Source organism: Salvelinus sp. IW2-2015, linkage group LG5 (genome assembly GCF_002910315.2).
Source record: "Salvelinus sp. IW2-2015 linkage group LG5, ASM291031v2, whole genome shotgun sequence".
NCBI lineage: Eukaryota > Metazoa > Chordata > Actinopteri > Salmoniformes > Salmonidae > Salvelinus > Salvelinus sp. IW2-2015.
Genome location: NC_036844.1, coordinates 33,949,358 through 33,965,858, shown reverse-complemented (window position 1 = coordinate 33,965,858; position 16,501 = coordinate 33,949,358). Strand labels below are relative to the sequence as shown.

The following is a 16,501-nucleotide window of genomic DNA, read 5'->3' as shown; positions in this document are numbered from 1 at the left end:
AATATCAACAGAGTTTGAGTATCTCAAACAGAGTGTATGAGTATCTCAAATACACTCCGTATAAAAATTTGGGGTCACTTAGAAATGTCCTCTTTTTGAAAGAAAAGCATTTTTTTGTGTCCATTAATAACATCAAAATTGGATCAGAAATACAGTGTATGACTTGTTAATGTTGTAATGATACAGTTGTAGAACTGGAAACGGCACGTTTTTTTAATGGAATATCATACAAGCGTAACAGAGGCCCATTATCAGCAACCATCACTCCTGTGTTCCAATGGCACGTTGTGTTAGCTAATCCAAGTTGATCATTTTAAAAGGCTAATTGATCATTAGACCACACTTTTGCAATTATGTTAGCACAGCTGAAAACTGTTGTGCTGATTAAAGAAGAAATAAAATTGCCCTTCTTTAGACGAGTTGAGTGTTAGGAGCATCAGCATTTGTTGGTTTGATTACAGGCTCAAAATGTCCAGAAACAAAGTACTTTCTTCTGAAACGCGTCAGTCTATTCTTGTTCTGAGAAATGAAGGCTATTCCATGTGAGAAATTGCCAAGAAACTGAAGATCTCCTACAACGCTGTGTACTACTCCCTTCACAGAACAGAGCAAACTGGCTCTAACCAGAATAGAAAGAGGAGTGGGCCAGTTTTATTGCTTCTTTAAATCAGCACAACAGTTTTCAACTGTGCTAACATAATTGCAAAAGAGTTTTCTTATGATCAATTAGCCTTTTAAAATTATTAACTTGGATTAGCTAACGCAATATGCCATTGGATCACAGGAGTGACGGTGGCTGATAATGGGCCTCTGTACGCCTATGAAGATATTCCATTAACAATCTTCCGTTTCCAGCTACAATAGTCATTTACAACATTAACAATGTCTAGACTGTATTTCGGATCAATTTGATGTTATTTTAATGGACAAAAAATGTGCTTTTCTTTCAAAAACAAGGACATTTCCAAGTGACCCCAAACTTTTGAACGGCAGTGTACACATGAGTTTGATTAGGAGAATAGAATTTAATAAGTCAGAATCAGAAATGTCTATAACTAAGTTGCAATCCATCCCTAGGGCATCACTGTAACATTATCACTGTCTTTCTCAGAGATCAACACCCACCAAGCAGCCTGGGTGCTACCTTGTCATTATGGAAACAAATGCTGTTGTTGTATCTATCCGAGTTGGTAAAGCTAGACTGGCACTTTGGCAGCGACACCATGGAAACTGAGCCAGTATGGGAAAACTATGCAATGCAAGATCAGATTTTTTCCAATGAGATTAGCCAAGTTCTTTCTTAGAGATAAGGAACAAGGTTATTATGTCTGTTATAATCAAAGTTCTGCGTATTCCGATGAATGTCTTGAGTTCACTATCGGTATATATATGTATGTAAGTGTATATATACAGTACCATTAAAACATTTGGACACACCTACTCATTTCAGGGTTTTAATTTATTTGGACTATTTTCTACATTGTAGAATAAGAGTGAAGACATCAAAACTATAAAATAACACATATGGAATCATGTAGTAACCAAAAAAGTGTTAAACAAATATAAATATATTTTAGATTTTAGATTCTTCAAACAGCCACCCTTTGCCTTGATGATAGCTTTGCACACTCTTGGCATTCTCTCAACCAACTTCATAAGGAATGCTTTTCCAACAGTCTTGAAGGAGTTCCCACATATGCTGAGCACTTGTTGGCTGCTTTTCCTTTACTCTGCGGTCTAACTCATCCCAAACCATCTCAATTGGGTTGAGGTTGGGTGGTTGTGGAGGCCAGGTCATCTGATGCAGCACTCCATCACTCTTCTTTTTGGTCAAATAACCCTTACACAGCCTGGAGGTGTGTTTTGGGTCATTGTCTTGTTGAAAAACAAATGATAGTCCCACTAAGCGCATACCAGATGGGATGGCGTATCGCTGCAGAATGCTGTGGTAGCCATGCTGGTTAAGTGTGCCTTGAATTCTAAATAAATCACAGACATTGTCACCAGCAAAGCACCATCACACCTCCTCCTCCATGCTTTACGGTGGGAAATACACATGCGGAGATCATCCGTTCACCCATACCGCGTCTCACAAAGACACAAGGCACTGCAACCTACATGATCTGGCATAGTCTTCAGAGTGAGTGTTTATCATCACACCCAACCTATTGTCAGTTTACCTCACTATTGTTATAACGTAGCCACAGCTCTGAATGGCTCTTGAGTGGAATGTAACCATCAAAAGTCACAATCCCTCAATCCCTCTCTCCATTCAACCTTTTCAATGGCAGACATGTCTGTCTAAAGGTGTGGCCTACCACCCTCAACAGGGGAAATAGACATGCACATGATGATTTATTCATTCATTCACCTTCAATGACACACAATGTAGCCACAGAGGAGGAGGTTATATTGCCAAAGAAAGACACACCCACTGTAGTGGAAGCAACAACTACGCCCTGAGTAACGAGTGTGGGAAACTGCCTGTCTTGTCTGGTTATTGAATGATAGAGATTGCTTTAGTCAACAAACTGATTATCAACAAACAGATTTAGTCAACAAACGGATTTAGTCAACAAACAGATTTAGTCAACAAACAGATTTAGTCAACAAACTGATTGTCAACAAACGGATTTAGTCAACAAACGGATTTAGTCAACAAACAGATTTAGTCAACAAACAGATTTAGTCAACAAACAGATTTAGTCAACAAACTGATGTAGTCAACAAACTGATGTAGTCAACAAATTGAATTAGTCAACAAACTGAATTAGTCAACAAACTGATGTAGTCAACAGCACTAGTCTAATACTTTCACAGGCCTATTTCTGACCTGAAATCAGAGTCCTGTGCATAATAAAGGTTCACCATGCAGAAAAAGCATAATCTGGGGAATTGTTATCTGTCCCGTTAACGTACAATATGACACATAATCCAAGAGCAGCAGCCTGTTGTTAGTTACTCACCTTGGTTTCCTCCTCGCCTGGGTAATACTCATCATAGTCATATCCATGAGTGAGATTTGTGACATTGAGAATCCATACGGCTAAAGATAACATCCACATAGTGTGTCGATGATGAAATGGGGAGCAGGTGGAGGGGGAGATGATCAGCTAATGCACCACAGTTGAACTCTCATCCCACAGAGCACAAGGATTTCCTCTTCCCTTAGCCAGGAACTGACCTTGAGTGTGGATACGATGAGCCCCGTGCTTTTCAAACACACCATTTTCCTCCCAGGAAGGATTTTCTTTCACTTCATACAGCATGTATCATTGTGTTCTTTCCAAGTGTTTCCACAACCTCTGCCATCGAGTTTCCCTCGGAAGGCTTTGTATTTGGATCAGATTCTTTGTAGATTAGGTTAATCAGAAAAGAGGTGTAGAGATTGAGAGGCCAGATCTCATAGATGTCCTGTAGGTCCAGAGGAGGTGAGGGCTGTATGTCTCCTGTGAAGCTAGAGTACAGAGGAGGTGAGGGCAGACACGTGTGACAGCAGACAGGCTCCCTCAGCAGAGTGTACTCCTCTCTCTCTCTCTCTCTCCCACTCTCTCTATTTTGGGAGGAGCTGCCACTGCCTCTCCAGACTGGGAGTTAGCGTTTGTGTGTTCGTGCGTGTGTGGGTGGGTGTGTGCCTTGAGTACGCTTTTTAAGGTGCTATATTTTCCATATCTGTAATCTCTATATGTTTGAATGCTCACTCTGTATATTTCCCTATAACATGCTGAGGCAATGTTGTCCTCTCTTATCACCTGGCCTCCTGCCTCTCAGGCTGGTATACTGTATAGAGCACCTGGCCTCCTGCCTCTCAGGCTGGTATACTGTACTGCTCTGTATAGATCACCTAGCCTCCGCCTCTCAGGCTGGTTACTGTATAGAGCACCTGGCCTCCTGCCTCTCAGGCTGGTATACTGTACTGCTCTGTATAGATCACCTATCCTCCTGCCTCTCAGGCTGGTTTACTGTATAGATCACCTAGCCTCCTGCCTCTCAGGCTGGTATACTGTACTGCTCTGTATAGATCACCTATCCTCCTGCCTCTCAGGCTGGTTTACTGTATAGAGCACCTGGCTCCTGCCTCTCAGGCTGGTATACTGTACTGCTCTGTATAGAGCACCTGGCCTCCTGCCTCTCAGGCTGGTATACTGTACTGCTCTGTATAGATCACCTAGCCTCCTGCTCTCAGGCTGGTTTACTGTATGGAGCACCTGGCCTCCTGCCTCTCAGGCTGGTATACTGTACTGCTCTGTATAGATCACCTATCCTCCTGCCTCTCAGGCTGGTTTACTGTATAGAGCATCTGGCTCCTGCCTCTCAGGCTGGTATACTGTATGGAGCACCTGGCCTGCCTCTCAGGCTGGTATACTGTACTGCTCTGTATAGATCACCTATCCTCCTGCCTCTCAGGCTGGTTTACTGTATAGAGCACCTGGCCTCCTGCCTCTCAGGCTGGTATACTGTATGGAGCACCTGGCCTCCTGCCTCTCAGGCTGGTATACTGTACTGCTCTGTATAGATCACCTAGCCTCCTGCCTCTCAGGCTGGTTTACTGTATAGAGCACCTGGCCTCCTGCCTCTCAGGCTGGTATACTGTATGGAGCACCTGGCTCCTGCCTCTCAGGCTGGTATACTGTACTGCTCTGTATAGATCACCTAGCCTCCTGCCTCTCAGGCTGGTTTACTGTATAGAGCACCTGGCCTCCTGCCTCTCAGGCTGGTATACTTACTGCTCTGTATAGATCACCTATCCTCCTGCCTCTCAGGCTGGTTTACTGTATAGAGCACCTGGCCTCCTGCTTCTCAGCTGGGTATACTGTACTGCTCTGTATAGATCACCTATCCTCCTGCCTCTCAGGCTGTTTACTGTATAGAGCATCTGGCCTCCTGCTCTCAGGCTGTATACTGTACTGCTCTGTATAGATCACCTATCCTCCTGCCTCTCAGGCTGGTTTACTGTATAGAGCACCTGGCCTCCTGCCTCTCAGGCTGGTAACTGTACTGCTCTGTATAGATCACCTATCCTCCTGCCTCTCAGGCTGGTTTACTGTATAAAGCACCTGGCCTCCTGCCTCTCAGGCTGGTTTACTGTATAGAGCCCTGGCCTCCTGCCTCTCAGGCTGGTATACTGTACTGCTCTGTATAGATCACCTATCCTCCTGCTTCTCAGGCTGGTTTACTGTATAGAGCATCTGGCCTCCTGCCTCTCAGGCTGGTATACTGTACTGCTCTGTATAGAGGGAGAAGCAGAAGCACTCATTCTATGATTCAATGCTATAAAAAACAGCACATACTTAACTGCATGATGTCCCTATGGCTATAAGCTGTAGATCGTCTACTATCCTCCTCGACGCTCCCATCGCCAACAGGCTACAGTAATGATGTCCCTATGGCTATAAGCTGTATGATCGTCTACTATCCTCCTCGACGCTCCCATCGCCAACAGGCTACAGTAATGATGTCCCTGTGGCTATAAGCTGTATGATCGTCTACTATCCTCCTCGACGCTCCCATCCCCAACAGGCTACAGTAATCATGTCCCTGTGGCTATAAGCTGTATGATCGTCTACTATCCTCCTCGACGCTCCCATCGCCAACAGGCTACAGTAATGATGTCCCTATGGCTATAAGCTGTATGATCGTCTACATCCTCCTCGACGCTCCACCCCAACAGGCTACAGTAATGATGCCTGTGGCTATAAGCTGTATGATCGTCTACTATCCTCCTCGACGCTCCATCGCCAACAGGCTACAGTAAACTTTAGATATGTCTTGCCTGTCTTTGTAAATCACTGATGTTTCGACATCACCCTATTCCGTTTTACCCTTGATCTGTACCTTTCACCCTATTTCAGCATTTCCTTTGGTGTCAGTGTTGTCATGGGGATCTGTGGAGTGAATATTCCTACAACTACAATGTTTCTTTGGATGATTGAGCTACAGAAATAGTGAACAGTAATAGGGCCGTTAATGAGTTAGTATGCTTTATGAAACGATTTTCAAATTTTGGGTCCTCTGGTATTAACACAATGCTCTTTAATCAATGTCTCAATGCAATAAGTGTTGATGCAATCTCACATCTTACTTGTTGAACGCTTGAGTCCCCCTAGTGTACAACTGCTGTACATCCGTCATCATGCGTCATGCTGCTAGCGCAGGGAGCCAGTCAGGCAGCCAGCCAGTCAGGCAGCCAGCCACCAAGGCAGCCAGGCAGCGAGCACAGCTCAGACCAGCCACAGTCATTACTCTTAATGAGCTCAATCCTCCCAAGTAGGGCCTCATCTACCTGATCTGGCTCACGCATTTCTCCCACAGCCGGAACACCCATTTCCTCCCAACAACTGCTCTGTTTCCCCATTGTTTTCTGCTGAATGGTGGTGTTAAACTGAGACACACACTAACAAACTGTATTACTGGAGCACAAGTGTTCTGTATAAGCATTGTCTCTAGTGTGAGCAGGAGACTAAGGCAATGGAAGAGAAATTAATGGTATTGTGTAACAGTATAACTTTAGACCGTCCCTCGCGCAACCAGGGACCCTCTGCACACATCAACAACTGACACCCACGAACGTCGTTACCATCGCCCACAAAGGCCGCGGCCCTTGTAGAGCAAGGGGAACCACTACTTCTAGGTTTCAGAGCAAGTGACAAACGACTGAAAGGCTGCTAGCGCGCACCACCGCTAACTAGCTAGCCATTTCACATCCGTTACACTCACCCCCATTTCGACCTCCTCCTTTTCCGCAGCAACCAGTGATCCGGGTCAACAGCATCAATGTAACAGTTTAACTTACGGCGTCCCCTCGCCCCGACCCGGGCGCAAACCAGGGACCCTCTGCACACATCAACAACTGACACCACGAAGCGTCGTTACCCATCGCTCCACAAAGGCCGAGGCCCTTGCAGAGCTAAGTGGAACCACTACTTCTAGGTTTCAGAGCAAGTGACGTCACCGACTGAAAGGCTGCTAGCGCGCACCACCGCTAACTAGCTAGCCATTTCACATCCGTTACAATTGCATTGTTCCATGATCTCTCCCATAACAGGGTGAGGCGGCAGGTAGCCTAGTGGTTAGAGCACTGTACCAGTAACTGAAAGGTTGCTGGATCGAATCCCCGAGCTGACAAGGTAAAAATCTGTCTTTCTGCCACTGATCAAGGCAGTTAACCCACCCACTGTTCCCTGGCAGGCCGTCATTATAAATAAGAATTTGTTCTGAACTGACTTGCCTAGTTAAATAAAGGTATAAAATCTAGTCAGCAGCTGGTCATTGTATGCTGTAAGCTCAGCAGCTCTATTGGGACAATAAAGATTTGTCCAGTTTGTAGAATTGACAATATTCTGCATGGCACAATAGTGATGATGTGCTCTTCCCTCAGCCACCTACCTCTCTTTTCTCCACATGTTGAACACCACATTATGTATGGATAATCCTGTTTTTAATGTGGCGCAGAGTGCTGTAGGTGGATTTTCCAGTGCACAGTAGCAGGTCTTGTCAGTGCATATCTTAGATATCTGTGTGTGCAGTAAACCTCTTACAATCGGGGACGTGTTGGAGCTTGCACCTAATGCAACTCAGAAATGTGACCTCTCCTATGAGACAAAGACTAAGGTGTGAAGGAAGGGGAATTCCAATATGGCTGAAATGGTAGACAATAACCATAAAATAGGTAATAAAATCTACACTGCTAACGTTAGAGTCTGAGAACGAACAAGCGAATTCAAATGGAGAGATGGATTGGTACGTGAAAAATGTGCATGAATCCATTTTAAAGGATGTGCCAAAGCTTAATTTTGATGTGCCTGTTTTATAAACTACACATTGTTAGATGCAACAGATCTCTGTAGATTCTCTTAACAGATGTGATCTGATGACAACAAAGGGTTGACGGTCAACAGATGGAGAAACACCAGTTTTATTCCGCCAAATAGAAGACAAAGATAACTAAGTGTCTTCTCAGTGATAACAGACCAACTTGGACTCAGGGGTAGACGTAACATAGTAAATGTAAATACAGCCACTCCAATTAGTATGATATGTTACATTTCGTATGGTATGTATTCATTTGTGGTTGTCCATCATCTATTTCGTATGATATGTTACAAATTACAATTCGTATAATATGTTAATAATTTGCAAAATGTATGATACGTTACAAATCCCAATTTGTTGTGGCTAATGTCAGCTAGGTCGCTATACATTTACTATGTTATGTCTAGTTTATGAGACCAGGCTGTGTAGACAGACAAAGGCTGCAGGTGAGACATGAGAACAAGGCGGAAGGAAGCTATTCAGATCTATGCTAAGATCCTGTAAATCTCTGTGATGAGACAGGCAGACAGCTTCCAGGAACCTCCTCCGGCTCTGGATTTACTGGCAGGAAACTCAGCGGAATGTTGTGTTTCTCCCACATACACTGTAGACCATGGCCTGGGGCCCTCAATGTGTTCATAGAAAAACATTCCCGTAAACCCACATACCACCAATGCAATAGGACCAAGAGTAGTACGGATCCATGTTACCGTATGTACTCATTAGAGATGGATGATTCAGATTTCAGATGAAAATTCTGAAAGGGAAGCCATTATTTGGCTTTATTTTTAAATGCGACCCGTCACAGGAAGCTAGGCGTATGCCGCACGTCACTTCTTCACAGAAGAGGTATTTTAATATATATTTTTTAATTGTGTGTTTCTTTGGGGCAGAAATGCCTTCTGGAACATGTGAACTTTCATGTGCCTTAAAAATAAAGTTGTATTCCATCTGTAAATATGAAATAAAATAGTTAAATTACGAGCCTAGTTGGTTTAGCCACGGAAAAATACAGGAACCTTCCCGGTAGCCATGAGTTAATGGATGGGCTGGACATGCTGGGAGATGGTCTGCCGTATATCATGCCTCTGTCTATAACGTGAGCTGTTCAGTACTGTATGCGTTGATAGTCCTTTCTGCCACAGCGTTTATGAAAGATATAACGTTAGCTGTCAATAACTACAAAAGTGTTTCTACTTTGGCCAACAACATTGATGCCCTGAATTTAGTAGGCGCTATCGACAGATCAGTTGGAAAAAGTTTCTGCACAAGCCACGGTCAGTGTTAACCGGAGTGACTTGACACAACGCTGGCCAAACAAGACGTAGCTACAAACAAAACAGAGTTAAATGGTTCCAGTCTGCTGTGAAGCATTCATCCATGTGGAGTGCATTCGGAAAGTATTCAGACCACTTGACTTTTTCAACATTTTGTTAAGTTACAGCCTTATTCTAAAATGTGTTTCATCGTTTTTTCCCCCTCATCAATCTACACACAATACCCCATAATGACAAAGCAAAAACATTTTTTTTGATTTTTTTTGCAAATGTATAAAATAAAAAAACAGAAATATCACATTTACATAAGTATTCAGACGCTTTACTCAGTACTTTGTTGAAGCACGTTTGGCAGCGATTACAGCCTTGAGTCTTCTTGGGTATGACGCTGCAAGCTTGGCACACCTGTATTTGAAGAGTTTCTCCCATTCTTCTCTGCAGATCCGCTCAAGTTCTCTCAGGTTGGATGGGGAGCATCGCTGCACAGCTATTTTCAGGTCTCTCCAGAGATGTTTGATCAGGTTCAACTCCGGGCTCTGGCTGGGCCACTCAAGGACATTCAGAGACTTGTCCCGAAGCCACTCCTGCGTTGACTTGGCTGTGTGCTTAGGGTCGTTGTCCTGTTGGAAGGTGAACCTTCACCCCAGTCTGAGGTCCTGAGCGCTCTGGAGCAGGTTTACGTCAAGGATCTCTCTGTACTTTGCTCCGTTCATCTTTCTCTCGATCCTGTCTAGTCTCCCAGTCCCTGCCACTGAAAACATCCCCACAACATGTTGCTGCCACCACCATGCTTCACCGTAGTGATGGTGCCAGGTTTCCTCCAGACTTGACACTTGACATTCAGGCCAAAGAGTTCAATCTTGGTTTCATCAGACCAGAGAATCTTGTTTAGGAATCTTGTCCTTTAGGTGCCTTTTGGCAAACTCCAAGCGGGCTGTCATGTGCCTTTTACTGAGGAGTTGCTTCAGTCTGGCCACTCTACCATAAAGGCCTGATTGGTGGAGTGCTGCAGAGATGGTTGTCCTTCTGCAAGGTTCTCCCATCTTCACAGACAAACTCTGGAGCTCTGTCAGAGTGACCATCAGGTTCTTGGTCGCCTCCCTGACCAAGGCCCTTCTCCCCAATTACTCAGTTTGGCCGGGCGGCAAGCTCTAGGAAGAGTCTTGCTGGTTCCAAACTTCTTCCATTTAAGAAGGATGGAGGCCACAGTGTTCTTGGGGACCTGCTGCAGACATTTTTTGGTACTCTTCCCCAGATCTGTGCCTCAACACAATCCTGTCTCGGAGCTCTACGAACAATTCCTTTGACCTCATGGCTTGGTTTTTGCTCTGACATGCACTGCCAACTGTGGGACCTTATATAGACAGGTATGTGCCTTTCCAAATCACGTCCAATCAATTGAATTTACCACAGGTGGACTCCAATGAAGTTGTAGAAATATCTCAAGGATGATCAATGGAAACAGGATGCACCTGAGCTCAATTTTGAGTCTCTTAGCAAAGGGTCTGAATAGTTATGTAAATAAGGCTTTTCTGTTTTTTATTTTTAATACATTTGCAAAAATGTCTAAACCTGTTTTTGTTTCGTCATTATGGGGTATTGTTTGTAGATTGATGAACAACGTTTTTTATTTAATCCATTTTAGAGTACGGTTGTAACCTAACAAAATGTGGAAAAAGTTAAGGGGTCTGAATACTTTCCAAATACACTGTATATGGGTAAGAGTCTAGCTACATTTTCATTGCAAGTTAAAGCGTACTGTTAGCTAGCTAGCTAAAAAACGTTAGTATGCTGGCTCGCTAGCTAACGTTACTTGTATGATCTTTGTAGTAATATTATTCGAATCAGAAATACATTTGCATTGCTAGTTATAGCCTAATGTTAGCTAGCTAGCTAACATTTAACCTAGGTGTCATAGCTGTAGTATGAATACAGTTTGTATTGGTAGTGGTATGAGTTGAGATTATGTCGTCAAATTAGCCAGGTGTGTCTGGGGGTGACTACGGCCATCTATTGTGTTTCATGAACACCCTGTCTAGACAATAGTGACCCATCCACTTAGGTAGATGTGGCTAGGTGGTGGTTATAGCATTTATTTCACATGACCCATCAATTTAGACAAGTGTGTCTGGGTAACCGTAATCTAATAGATATCTGGATGCTTTCTCTTTTGATATTGTTACTATGAAAATATGCAAGTAACCATTTCAACTATTTACACCTTCTGTATCCTGTGCATATGATATATAAACGTAGATTTTATTTGATATAGTGTGTGTTTACCAGAGACAGTAATGTGAAGAACAACATGACCTGCACCAAAGTCAGATTAGGATATAGGCCAAGGACTAGATCAAGTGTATTTCTACCTGGAGTTGTTCCTTATTGTAGGCTACTACTTTCACCTCTTTTAGTCTTGAAATCTTTGGTTGTTTACTACACTACTCACTCTGTTTAAAACATGGCTTCACATGTGAATCCTTAAAGAGATGGGTGGGGCTAAGGCTTAAGAGGGTGTGAACGATGCTGAATGGGTACCAAAACATTCAAGAGCCATTTTCTCAAAAGTGGGGTTTATCAAAGCAGAATTTACTTTACTTCTAGCTCTGTCTCTACTTTTATCCAATGTAACAATCACAATTTCAGATTTTGCTACATAGGACCGAATCCAGGTGGTGGATCCCAAATATATTTAAATATAGCGGAGGGCCCCAAAACATTTGGTCTCCGGCAAATATTGCCCTCAGATGTCTCTTGACATGCCAAGCTTTCATGAAAGTTTAGGAAAGGGCTTGAAAGGTTAATACAGCAATGTTCTTTGCTCATAGCACAGTAGGCTGGAATCTTTGTTTGACAGTATACATTATTTTCACACCTATTGTATCTTGGATGTGTTTTTTATGAGAAAGAAAGTTTAGTCTAAAGTTATTATCAGGTTCGTCTCAGGTTAGTCTCAAGTTTATCTAAAGTTATTATCAGGTTGGTCTCAGGTTTGTCTCAGGTTAGTCTAAAGTTATTATCATGTTGGTCTCGGTTTATTCTAAAGTTATTATTAGGTTAGTCTCAGGTTGGTCTAAAGTAATTCTAAAGTTAGTCAAAAGTTAGTTTAAAATTAGTCAAGTTAGTCTAAAGTTATTATCAGGTTGGTCTCAGGTTAGTCTAAAGTTAATATCAGGTTAGTCTCAAGTTAGTCTAAAGTTAGACTAAAGTTAGTCTCAGGTTAGTCTCAAGTTAGACTAAAGTTAGTCTCAGGTTAGACTCAAGTTAGTCTAACATTTGTCTCAGGTTAGTCCCAGGTTAGTCTCAATTTAGTGTAAAGTTAGTCTAACAGTAGTCTAAAAATAGTCTCAAATTAGTCTAAAGTTGTCTAAAATGTGTCTCCGGTTAGTCCCAGGTTCCTGTAAATAGCCCACCCAACTACCTCATCCCTATATTGTTTAAAAAAAAATCCTTTGCACCCCAGTATCTCTACTTGCACATTCATCTTCTGCACATCTGTCACTTCAGTCTTAATTGCTAAATTGGAATTATTTTGCCACTATGGCCTATTTATTGCCTTACCTCCCTAATCTTACTACATTTGCACACACTGTATATAAATGTTTCTATTGTGTTATTGACTGTACGTTTCTTTATCCCATGTGTAACTCTGTGTTGTTGTTTGTGTCGCACTGCTCTGCTTTATCTTGGCCAGGTCGCAGTTGTAAATGAGAACTTGTTCTCAACTGGCCTACCTGGTTAAATAAAGGTGAAATAAAAAAATAAAATGATCAGATCAGATTAGTCTCAGGTTTGTCTAAAGTTATTCTCAGGTTAGTCTAAAGTTAGTTTAAAGTTAGTCTAACATTTGTCTGAAGTTAGTCAAAAGTTAATCAATGTTTCTAAATGTAGTCTCAGGTTAGACTCAAGTTAGTCTCAAGTTCGTCTAAAATTAGTCTCAGGTTAGTGTTACAGGCTTTGGTTTTTCCATGTATATTTCGAAGTTGGACGTTAGCACATGGGGCACTCCAATTGGCGTCACGTCGTTAGTCAGTATGTGTTACACCTGTACTGGCTTGTCATCTCGTTAGTCAGAATATGTTTCACCTGTGCTGGCTCAGTGCTCCAGTGGTCTTGAGAGATGTGGGGTTTAACACCTTTAGATGGCTCTCCCTATTTGATTTCTTCCCTGTTTTCGTTTTGCTCCACTTTTTGGTTTGCTTCCTGTCTTTAAGTTTGGTGTGGGTTTTAATTTTGTTTGCTTGTTCTTGGGCAAATTTAGTGGGCGCTCGTGGTGGGTGTCTTGTAGGCCCCAGTTGTTGTTGCTAGTCAACCTTCAGTGGACACCCCCATGGGTGTCTTTCAGAACCCCTCCTAAAACCCCACCTTTTTCAGTGGCTCTTGTGGTCAGTGACTCTTTATTGGTTCCCCCTTCTGTTTCAGCGATATTATTCTTGCTGGGGAACGTAACAAAATGGGGGCTCATCCAGGATCTTGTTTCCCATGAGTATGATAGTTGATCTAATCACCTTCTCTGAAGCTCTGCTGTGCCCAGATATTTGAGTGTTCAAAATACACTTTTGTCGTAGAGTTTCAGTCACTGACATCCACCCTGAGGGGTTATACGATTGGTGGAATGATTTTGAAAGTTGCATAAACGCTTATAAAATAAATAAAAAACCATGGACTTTAAGTTGGAAGCATTTGTGGAAAACCCTACGTGGGAGATGCTAGATAATTGTGCGAAGGCAAATCTGCTTATCATCGCAAAGCATTATGACATAAAAGTTGCACATGCCGATTCAAAAGCAGTACTCAAAGAGTTAGTCTATACTGCTTAGGTGGAGGAGGAAATCTTTCTGGAGAGGGAGAATGATGAAAAAGGTTCTACGGGTGGTAGAGTTCACCCCGTAGATGTACAATTGAGAAAGGTATAACTAAAGGCAAAATGGGAACAACAGAAATTAGAGTTGGAGCACAGGGAAAGACAAGATGAGCGTGCAGCCAAACAACAAGAACAGGAACATGAGCCATTCAACCTAGAGAGATCTGGAAGCACTCCAAATCCATTAAGGCCACCCTGCACCCTCAACAGAGTTTGATCTTGGTCGGAACAGCCGACTTGTACCGCCTTTCAATGAAAAGGAGGTGGATGTATACTTTACTCTGTTTGAGAGAATTGCCACATCCCTAAAATGGCCACGAGATATTTGGTCACTGCTCCTTCAGTGTTCTTGTGAAAAAAACTCAGAAAGTGTACACCGCTTTATCTCTTGTCCAGAGTTCAGATTATGACACTGTTAAAGCTGCTATCCTTCGAGCTATCCTTTGGGCTTACGAGTTGGTCCCAGAGGCATACAGACAACAGTTCCGTAAATTACAAAAGACAGAACCACAAAGCCATGTTGAGTTTGCAAAGGAACAAGCATGTCAAGGACCTTGAGGATTTAAAGACACTCATACTTCTCTAGCAGTTCAAGAATTGCCTTCATGAAAGGGTTGCCACCTACATTTATGAGCACAAGGATCTCACTCTTGAGAAAGCTGCAGTCCTTGTAGATGAGTTTGTGTTGACACATAAAACTACTTTCACAAACAAAGCATCAAGTAGTTATTCCTACGCAAAATCAATCCAGAGCAGTCACCTTCTACTGTGTCCTTTTCTACAGTGCCCAAAAGATAAAGATTGTCAGAAAATAGATTTTTCGTATCTGCCAGTTTGTCATGACTGCCGTGAGAAAGGACACATTGTCTCTCATTGTCCTGAGTTGAAACTGAAAAATGAGAGAGAGAGAAAAGGCAGCTTCTTCTTGTGGGAGCACTCCAGCCCATTAAGTCTCTGGTTGGGAATGGTGTATCTCCTAAACAAGATTTTGGTTCAGATGTGTATGAACTCTTTGTTTCAGACGGGTTTGTGTCTCTGTAGAATGGCGATGCTGTTAAGCAGTCAGTGAAGATACTGCGAGACACTTGGGCAGCCCAGTCTTTCATTTTAGAGGGTGTTTTGCCTTTGTCTGACAATTCAGAAAGTGGTTACAGTGTGTTAGTACAAGGCATGGAGATGTGTTGTGTGGAAGCTCCTTTGTATAATGTGTAACTCTGATCTTACATCTTATATAATGTGGAAGTCTGATCTTATTTCTGGTTGCATTGTCGTTGGAGTGAGGCTTAGCTTGCTGGTGAAGGGGGTCTCATTCATTTTGGGAAACGATTTGGCTGGAGGGTAGGCTGTGCCAAATCCTGTTGTTTGTAAGGAACCCAGAGTAGAGGAACCTGATGGGTTATCAGAAAAGTACCCTAGCGTATTCCGAATGTGTGCCGTTACACGTGCTATGTCTAAGAAAGGCTCCCGGAGCAAGTCTAGTGTTGAGGAGGATGTCAGCGATCCCACCATGGTTAATCTGTCTGAGACGTTTATGGGTGATCCTGAATTCGGTATATGTCCTGAGTTGAACTCTCCTTTGAAAACCCCAGGTGAGCGAGTTTGTAGAACCGCTGTAGGAAGAGATGGTCCCTACAGTTCACACTTCACTTTTTGCTGAGATACATCAAGAGGAGGAGTTTGATGAAGTTCATAGGGGTTACTTTGACAGAGATGGTGTTCTAATGAGGAGATGGTGTTCTAATGAGGAGATGGTGTTCTAATGAGGAAACGGTGTTCTAATGAGGAAATTGTGTTCTAATGAGGAGATGGTGTTCTAATGAGGAAACTGTGTTCTAATGAGGAAACTGTGTTCTAATGAGGAAATTGTGTTCTAATGAGGAAACGGTGTTCTAATGAGGAAATGGTGTTCTAATGAGGAAACGGTGTTCTAATGAGGAAATKGTGTTCTAATGAGGAGATGGTGTTCGAATGAGGAAATGGTGTTCGAATGAGGAAATGGTGTTCGAATGAGGAAATGGTGTTCGAATGAGGAAATGGTGTTCTAATGAGGAAATGGTGTTCGAATGATGAAATGGCATTCTAATGAGGAGATGTTGTTCTAATGAGGAAATGGCGTTCTCATGCCACCTCTGGGCAAAACGATTGGCCCAGTGTATCTCAAATTGTCCTTGCAGTTACGCTTCGACAAGAGATACTGAGGTTGGCTCATGATATTTGTATGGCAGGCCATCTTGGAGTCAACAAGACGTATGACCGTATCTTGCATAACTTCTTCTGGCCTGGTCTGAAACAGGATGGTGTGTCTTACTGTAAATCCCATCGTGTTTGTCAGCGGACAGCTAAACCGGACCAAGCTGTACTGGTGTGCGCAGACCAGCTGGCTGGTGTGTTTACGGACATATTCAATCAATCCTTATCCCAGTCTGCTGTCCCCACATGCTTCAAGAGGGCCACCATTGTTCCTGTTCCCAAGAAAGCTAAGGTAACTGAGCTAAACGACTACCGCCCCGTAGCACTCACTTCCGTCATCATGAAGTGCTTTGAGAGA

At 42.9% G+C, this 16,501-nt stretch overlaps 1 protein-coding gene and 1 long non-coding RNA gene across 2 annotated transcripts in view; one reads left to right on the top strand and one right to left on the bottom strand.

Annotated features, from left to right (window-relative positions):
- Window positions 1-3,518, bottom strand: part of LOC111964401 (vascular endothelial growth factor C-like) — an 11,337-nt gene extending 7,819 nt beyond the window's left edge. Inside the window, exon 1 of the mRNA XM_023988298.2 lies at window positions 2,967-3,518. Within this exon, the coding sequence (XP_023844066.1) occupies window positions 2,967-3,065 (99 nt within the window). The 5' untranslated portion in view covers window positions 3,066-3,518. The remainder of the gene's footprint in view (window positions 1-2,966) is intronic.
- LOC139027788 (uncharacterized) overlaps window positions 1-16,501 on the top strand; it is a 331,562-nt gene that overhangs the window by 154,200 nt on the left and 160,861 nt on the right. The window lies entirely within an intron of this gene.